The sequence below is a fragment of the Sciurus carolinensis genome, chromosome 3 (genome assembly GCF_902686445.1).
Source record: "Sciurus carolinensis chromosome 3, mSciCar1.2, whole genome shotgun sequence".
NCBI classification, from domain to species: domain Eukaryota; kingdom Metazoa; phylum Chordata; class Mammalia; order Rodentia; family Sciuridae; genus Sciurus; species Sciurus carolinensis.
This window is the reverse complement of record NC_062215.1, coordinates 115,541,373-115,550,542: the sequence shown is the minus strand read 5'-3', so window position 1 is coordinate 115,550,542 and position 9,170 is coordinate 115,541,373. Positions and strand designations below refer to the sequence as shown.

The window sequence follows — 9,170 nt, the reverse complement described above, 5'->3', positions numbered from 1 at the left end:
TCCTCAAATCAAAACCTATCAAATTATCTAGAAAGAGCACTAAGAGATAAGAAAAATATATTGAAACACAAAACAAAGATTCAGAAAATTCAAATCTTGTTCTTCTTCACTCAGGAGTTGCAGATGGAGAAGATGGAAAAATAGAGTGTGGAAATATTTCTAAGTTCTAAAAGCTGATAATTTTCCTGAAATGTTCTGAATTGAACAAATTGATTAGATTTGGAATCTTCAAATTACTTTAGCATTAGTTCTGAGTCAAATTAATAAAAATAATTTCCTAACTAAACTTTAAAAATTAAAACATGAAATAAATATTAAGCTAATCTATCCAAATGGAGCCAAAAAATAAGTCAGTTTCAGAAAAAGTAAAAATGAGTCAGTTTGTTCCCTTAGATTTTATGAAATCTCTAAGGGAAACATCTAAAGAAGGAAATAGGACAAAAAATTAAAGGAAGAGAGAAAGAAGCAAATTTGAGGAAAGTAATCAATTAACATGTTAGTAAACCTAAACAAGCATTGCTTATATAAATCTGCAATGAAATCACCATTTAAATTGATAGGTGTCGGGGCTGGGGTAAGTGGCTCACTGGTAGAGTGCTTGCCTAGCATGTGTGAGGCCCTGGGTTTGATCCTCAGCATATAAATAAATAAATAAATAAATATTTTTTATAAATAAATAAAAGGTATGTGTTCATCTATAACTTTAATAAAAACAAACGAACAAAAAAAGTAAATTGATGGATGTCAGTCAAGTAAAGTTAAAATAGTAGTCAAAGGGCTGGGGAGATAGCTCAGCTGGTAGAGTGCTTGCCTCGCAAGCACAAGGCCCTGAGTTCAATCCCCAGTACCACAAAAAAAAAAAAAAAAAAAATAGTAGTCAAAAATGTATATTAGGTTGACAATGATATGTAATTGTCTAGGAAACTTTCTTGTCCCAAATGAAACTACAAATATTCATGATAATTCACCATAATTAAAATGATTGAAATGTAAGAATAATCACTGATGAAGAGGAGAAAGGAAAATTTTAAAAAATAAAGAATGAACAGAGGAACAGATGGAGGGAGATGCTGTGTAGAGGACAAGAAGGGAAAAGAAATAGAAGAAAAAACTTGACAAATAGCATAAAATAAGGTGATAGGAATAAAATCAAATCTGTTCATGAACACAGTAATCTTATGTAGATTAAGATAGCTACTAACAGAAAATATCACACTGAAGAGAGAGCCTACAGAATGGGAGAAAAATCTTTGCCATGCACCTCAGTTAGAGTGTTAATCTCCAGGATATATAAAGAACTCAAAAAACTTACCCCCCCCCCAACCAAGTAACCCAATGAGTAAATGGGCACAGGAACTGAATAGACACTTGACAGAAGAAGAAATATAAATGGTCAAAAAATATATGACAAAAATCTTGAACATCTCTATCAATTAGGGAAATGCAAATTAGAACTACACTGAGATTCTATCTCATTCCAGTCAGAATGGCAGTTTTCAAGAATACAAGTAACAATAAATGTTGGCAAGGATGTGGGGGAAAATACACATTTGTGGTACTGCGGGTGGGACTCCAAATTGGTGCAGCCACTATGGCAAGCTGTGTGAAGATTCCTCAGAAAACTTGGAATGGAACCACTATTTAACCCAGTTATCCCACTCCTTGTTATATACCCAAAGAACTTAAAATCAACATACTATAGTGATGCAGTCACAGCAATATTTATAGCAGCTCAATTCACAACAGCTAAGCTATGGAATCACCCAAGGTGACCTTCAACAGATGAATGGATAAAGAAAGAGAATATTACTCAGCCATAGAGAAGAATGAACTTATGGCATTTGCTGGTAAATGGATGGAACGGGAGAATATCATTCTAAGTGAAATAAACCAATCCCAAAATGCCAAAGGTCAAATGTTTTCTCTAATATGTGAATGATAACCCACAACAAGGGAGGGTAGGGAGGGAAAGAATAAAAATTCATTGAATTAGACAAAGGGGAACGAAGGGAAGGGATATGGGATGGGAATAGGAAAGATAGTAGAATGAATTGGACATGACTTTCCTATGTTCTTATATGAATACACAATGAGTAAAACTCCACATCATGTACAACCATAAAAATGGGAAGTAATACTCCATGTATGTATAATATGTCAAAATATACTCTACTGTCATTTATATCTAAAAGGAACAATGACAAAAAAGAACTGGAAAAAAAGAATATAAAACATTTGGATCTGGGAGAGAATAATGAGAAAGACAATGCCCTGATTTACTGTGTGAAGCCTCACAACTGTCCCTGAGACTGTCCCTGCAACAGAAGAGATCCTTGACCTTGGACAGGTTGTGATTTCAAGTAACAATTTACAACTTAAAAAAGTTTGTCTCCCTCTGTCTGTACATTTGAATTAGAATAAGATATACTCTATGTAATTATATAAAAATGGATTGTACTGTCATGTATAACTAAAAAGAACCAATAAAAATTAAAAGTAATAAAATTTATTTTTTTAAAAGAGAAAATATCACACTGGATTTTTTAAAAACCCTAAACTCTTTAGAAATATGTATGCTACAATAAGTGATACAAAAACAGAAATCTAAAATGAAGAGGTAGGGAAATGAGATATCTGCAAAATACTAATGAAGAATGGGCAAGGTTGCCCCAATGCTATCAGAATACATAGGTACAAATGTACCTGAGTCACTGCTAATCTAATCGCTCAAGAGTAGCAGGTATCCCCTCTTGCCAACACAGGCTTCAGTGGGACTTTCCAGGTTCTTCAGCTTTGATTCATCTTCCTTCAGGTTGTTAAGTTTCACCTTTGATATTTCGGCTCCTATCAGAAACTTGATATGTAATGTTATTCTGACAAACGAAAGCAAAAAACCCTATCTGAATCCACTATTATAACAGTTAATTGCATTATGTCTTCTTCCTCTTTTACACAGGGTATTTTTCTTAAAAAAAAAAAAAAGAAAAAAGGAGAAATATGTTTTTCCTGTAGACCTATCATGTTAATTACTAAGAAAAATTTCCTTCCCTCACAACTCTTTCCTTTCTCCTGCACCACCATTGCTGCAGGTATTAACAACAGACTTGGTTTAGAAGAGAATTTGTGAAACCTCCTTCCTCATTTCTTATACGTCCTTGACTCACTTTCTGGGTATTTTCCTTTCCCTCTCTTCTCTTCTCCCTCCTGGTTGTATTCTGGCCTGTATTATACAGAAGTCAGGAAAGGAGTTGATTATGAGAAGTGTCCCAGCAATGGTGAAATTGAGAATGGGAGCCTAGTCTGTCTACATCTTTCAGTTAATCATGAAAAATTGAATTTATTTATTTATTTATTTGGCTGGTCACTTTGAGCTACTTTCTATTGGTCTAATTTAATGGTTCTTCTGCAACAGAGCATGTGATTTTCACCCAGGACTGGTTTTATGATTTCATACTGTTTGCTAGACTATGCCCAGAATTCAAACCACTTAGTATACAAGGATGGTTGGGGTGCCATATTGTGTATGTGATCTGAAAAAGTTCCCTAAGCTATTCTAATTTCCTTCCCACCAAATACAGTCCTAATGGAGAAGTTCTGATAAAACAGCATAAATGTCACTTCCTTACAGTAAGGTAAACATCTGGAAGCATATTAGCAACATTATTCTGTACATAATTAGTTACGAAATGAAGTTCTGAAAGAGAAAGGTGCATTATCTGTAGACTATTTTTTTCCTGTTGAGCAAGGAGACCATAACTCATTGGTTCTCAACTCTTAGTATGAATCAGTATCAGTGGAGAGCCTTAACAATATTAGTTGTTTAATCTCATCTCCAGAGATATGAATTTGGTTGGTCTGGTCTTCATCCACACATTGGCATTAAAAAAAAAAAAAAAAAAAAAAAAAAAAAAACTTCTCAAGTAATTCTAATGTACAGTCAGAATTGAGAAACAATTCCCAAACTGCATAATTGAATGGGAAAATGAAATCTGTCTAATCTGTGAGTTCTGTTAACATAACATAAACAGTTGAAATCAAAACTTTCTTGGATTTTTTGCCAAGGAAATTGTAAAAACAACTATAGAGTCAATATCTGGATTTTACTGAGTGACAGCAAGTCATCAGGGGCCAAAGTGCATGGAGTCATTATCTACTGACTGTAATAAATAAGACGTTGGTGACTAGGAAAGAAACCAGGAAGATATCCTGAATGAAAAATGCTAAGGACCCAAGGAAAGGAAGAATATACAGTAAAGTAGATCAAGAATAAATAGCAAAGGAACTGAAATGGAAAAGTGAAAAACAAAGCAAAACAAGAGGTAGGCGGGAAAGAGAAAGGATACACAACTTAAAATATTAGTCAATTTTTTTATTAATTTTTGTAACTTTCCACTACTCTATCTGATACCATTTCTAGGTTTTTGGCCAATATTAAAACTAGATATCCAATACACTCTTCTTAATTTTCCATTCCATGAAAAAATTTAAGGATGAATTATTATATTTAATGTGTATTCTTTACATTATTTTTTCTGATAGATCATTTTTACATGATAGAAATTTACCCTTAAGTGGCATTTCAAAGATAGAAACAGAGACAGAACAATTAAATACAAAAACAAAAGCAGAACCTTTATTCTTTTGGCTTGATTGTAATGTGGTTTACCGTTCTTTATGGTAATAGCATTTTCCTGCATGCATTTCACCAACACACTACAAGTCAATAGCTTTAGTATAAAGAATCTACGTTTAATGTTGCTTGTGAAACACAAAATGTTTTGCTGTAACTGGTAATATAATTTCACTACCTGGTTTTGTGAAGAAAAAAAAATGCTTGGATCCCATATCACATCCGATACAGTGCTAGTGCCATATGGAGCAGTAAGATTAGATCTACCTGTGTAAACGAACGTTGGAAAAGACTGATGGTTACTGAATAAAAAGACTAGGTGGAAACATCCAATTCAAGCAATGCCAAGAATACCAACTGATCTTTCCTTAAGCCTCTTTCAAAGATAAGGCATTACTATTTGAAAGCAAATAAACATTAGACTCAGTCTGAGAAGCGTTTCACATTGAAATGTGTGCAAGTTTACATACAGTACTAATAGAAAAAGCAGAAACCTACACTGCATCTTAGTCCTTGTTTCTTATTTTGTGAAGTGCTTTAATCAAAAGTGCTGGGAACAGAAACTAAAAATAGTGATTGTGACATCAACCTGAAGATACTTTTAATTTCTCATTTTATGTACAAAAGGCTGAAAAATAAAATAAAATGAACTTTTTACAGTATTTATAATTTCTTAGAAAACTCTAACCATATATTTTCAACAGATCTAAGCAGCTTGCAACATGTTCGTACAGTCAGGCTTTTCACCATAGTGTTCAATTAAAATTGGAAGAAGAAAAAGCAAGAAGCTCTTTGTTATTTGCTGCAACCTATTGCTCAACGACATGAAGAATGAGGTCTTGATAGAACAATTTGCTTCACTTCACCACTGACATATGGCTTCCCATATTAAACTTCCAAACAGTGGAAGGATTAAGATACAGCAGCATCGGCAAGATAAACATGCAGCAGTGACAGCTTCAAACTATAATGGAACCAATTACATCATATTACCTGTTGAAAGCTTGCAAACTATACTTACTGTGGTACATATTTGATGCAATAAATACTGTGCTTAAATCATCATTTTTGTTTGCTCAAACATGCACCACTGGGTAAAATTACTATTTACAAAGCAGACTTTTATTTTTTAAATTGACATATATTATGTCAACCTTACCAAGAGCAGAAGATGGCTAAACAATACTGCAGGAAAAAGCAGAATCAATTTAATAAAGTGGTGGTGGGATGCTTTTTGGTCAATTCAGGTTTCTTAGAAAGGACTGATAAGATGTTTTTCTTTTATGCCAAAGGACACTTATCAAAATTGTTATAGTCATGCTGCTGGGACTCTGAGTGACTATGTAATGGTATGTGTGTATCTCTGTGTGTGCATGTGTGTATACATATATATGTATATACACGCACATATACATATATACATATATACATGTACATATAATGGATTATGTAAAAATAAAACAACTCTTCAATGCTTGTGACTTTATGGAACATTTACAGGCACATTAAAATTTTTCTGGATGAAACACCTTAAAAATATGAATAGCTATTTAAGCACCTCGAAAATCTAAAAACATCCTGAAACAAGAAGTAAACTCTTTCCTTTCGTGATGTGATTTTTTTTTAATGTGTGAATGAGAATTGCAGCATGCCTTCATTTAAAATATATCCAGTTATACGATAGAGAAATGTATAATTCCCTCCCTTTAATCCCTCTCCCCAAACATAAACCCATTTACAAAAATAGTCACGTATAATAGTAAACAACCTGTGAATTGAAAAAAAAAAAAGAAAAGGTGATCATTCACAGCACACATTTGTAAAAATATGGCAGGCATGGCAGTTAAAACAAACAGTGGTGACAATTACTGTTATCAAGTGTCACATGTTAAATTCACATAAAAATTTAACTTCCCTCCCCCCTTCACTTGGTTCCTATAGTCTGAGTAGCCATTACTCTCTGCTCTTCAGCAGTGTCAGCTGGTTGTGAAAACAGAAACCTCCTGTCGGTGCTATTTCTCTGATTTATGGAGTCCCAGTTTGCTAAACAGAGGTCCCTGTCTTGTTATAGGCACTGACCTTAAGTATACATTTGTAAAAACAGTCAGTTTGGCATAGACCTCCTGTGGGAGTCCTGTTGACACAAATACATCACCATCACAGGCTGTAAACAATTGATCACAAAATGGAGTATTCTTTGTTTATTTTTACTTTTTACTTTCCCTGATATCTTTCCCTTTGTCTTCCTTTTCTGATTTGTCTTTTTCAAATTTTTCTTTTTCGGGTTTTGTCACACTATCATAGGAAGGGGGAGATGTGGTAGAAGGTGTCACATCGGTTTTCTCTGGAGTGGAATTCTCATTTAGTTTGTCAATGAGGATTTCTTCTTTGACAGGTGTTCCATCAGCTTCTTTGCCCTTGTCTTTCTTATATATAGATGAAACCTTTTTAACTTTCTGCTTCAGGAGGTAGCGTCTGTAAGCTCTCTGGATAACAATAGCAGACACCTCCTCTTGCTTGCGCTTCAAAGTGGTTGTGATGGGCTCATAAGAGACTTTGGAGGGGTTCGATGCCATGAAACGCTCTTCCATCTGTATTCGGAGGGCATCCATCTCTCCACTCTCACCCAAAACACGCTTTGTAAAAGCAAATAAAATGTCGAGGCAATGGATCCGGTCTCCACTGACCATCGGCAGGTCCATAGCAATGAGTTGGACTTTGTTTGGTTTTGCTATGAGTAGAGGAGGATCCAGGGCATCTGCAAAATCAGAGAGCTTGGAGAACTCTATGAACTGGGTTGCATCAGGATCAAACTTCTCCCAAACCTCGTAGAACATCTCAAAGTCATCCTCACTCAGGGGCTCTGCACTTTCTTCAGTAGCAACACTGAAGTTCTCCAGGATGACAGCAATGTACATGTTCACCACAACCAGAAAGGATATGATGATGTAACTGACAAAAAAGAAAATTCCAACAGAGGGGTTCCCACAGTCTCCTTTAACTGAGCTTCCAGGGTGATCTTTTTCAGGGTCACAGTCTGGAGGTCCACTGTTGAGAATAGGTGCCAACAATCCATCCCAGCCAGCAGAAGTGGTGATCTGGAACAGGCAGATCATGCTGTTGCCAAACGTCTCAAAGTTGAACATGTCATCAATTCCAACTTCCCTCTTAACATAGGCGAAGTTGGACATTCCAAAGATGGCATAGATGAACATGACCAGGAAGAGCAGGAGGCCAATGTTAAACAAGGCAGGAAGGGACATCATCAAAGCAAAGAGCAGCGTGCGGATCCCCTTTGCCCCTTTGATCAGACGTAGGATCCGGCCAATCCTGGCAAGACGGATCACTCGGAATAAGGTAGGGGACACAAAATATTTTTCTATCAGCTCAGCAAGAAACATTCCTATAGAAAACCAAAAACCAACAAAAATAGTGTTAACAATAGCAGAAAACAATAATTTACATTAAGATAAACACTGGGTTTTACTAAAAGTGTATATAAGATTTAATTACATATAAATATACACACATACAACTTAATATACACATATATGTACATATATATATATATATACTCAGTAGTTGTTCAGTAAAATGAAAATTATATTTTGGTTTTAAAGACTTTATATTAAATGAAGAAACTAATGGTCAATAATCACCATTCAGAAAGCATGTACTAAAAAAAATGAGTCAACTACTAAAAGTCTAAAAGTATTGTAAAGTATACAGTAGTCAAGCACAGAAATAGACTTATACTTCCAAAATAGTAGTCCTATTATTTGTGTAAGAAAAAAAAGACAAAATAAGATTTCCAATTAGGAACATGAGAGCTCTTGTCCTTCTGAGAGAGTGATAAGTGATCTTGTATTTGGGAGTAGAGAGAAAATCCTGCTTTGGAGAAAGACACTGGAAACTGAATCCTAGCTCCTGGTGTTATGCACTCTGAAATAATGTTAGCTTTCTGTCATTAAAGGTAACCTTGATCGAGTCTTTCCTTCATGCTAGGCAGAGTGATAAATACCTTTATTTACATAACCTAATTTAATCCTAACAACAATACTTTGCAGAAACAATCCTTGGAGAATCAGGAATTGGAGAGCGGATATAATTTGCCCTAGGTCACAGAGCAGATAAGCACAAATAGAGAAGCCCCAGGTCAGATCTGTTTAACCCTGAAAACTCATCTCTTAAAAAAATTGCATTGCTTTCAAAAGAATATAGAATTTCAAAATTGTATTACACATATTTATGGGTTACCATGTGATGATCCAATACATGTTACATTGTGTAATGCTGAAATTACCTTAAACCTCTTCTCAAACATTTACCTTTATAGAAAAAAAAAACAGTCAAAATCTTTCTTTCTAGCTTTAAAACATAAAATACATTACTGTTATCTATAGTCACCAGCACTGTTACTCCTATCTAACTATAACTTAGTCCTGGCCTGGGGTGTTGTCAGTGGTAGAGTACTTGCCAGGAATGCACTAGATCCTGGGTTTAATCCCCACCACTGCAAAACAAAAACAAAAACAAAAAA

General features: G+C 34.8%; 1 protein-coding gene across 3 annotated transcripts in view; it reads right to left on the bottom strand.

Annotated features, from left to right (window-relative positions):
- Positions 1-4,611: 4,611 nt before the first annotated feature.
- The window catches only part of LOC124979573 (sodium channel protein type 2 subunit alpha), a 139,348-nt gene continuing 134,789 nt past the window's right edge, over positions 4,612-9,170 (bottom strand). For all 3 annotated transcript variants that reach the window (XM_047543928.1, XM_047543927.1, XM_047543929.1), the window contains one exon: positions 4,612-8,033. In XM_047543928.1, coding sequence (XP_047399884.1) covers positions 6,838-8,033 — 1,196 coding nt within the window. In that variant the 3' untranslated portion in view covers positions 4,612-6,837. The remainder of the gene's footprint in view (positions 8,034-9,170) is intronic.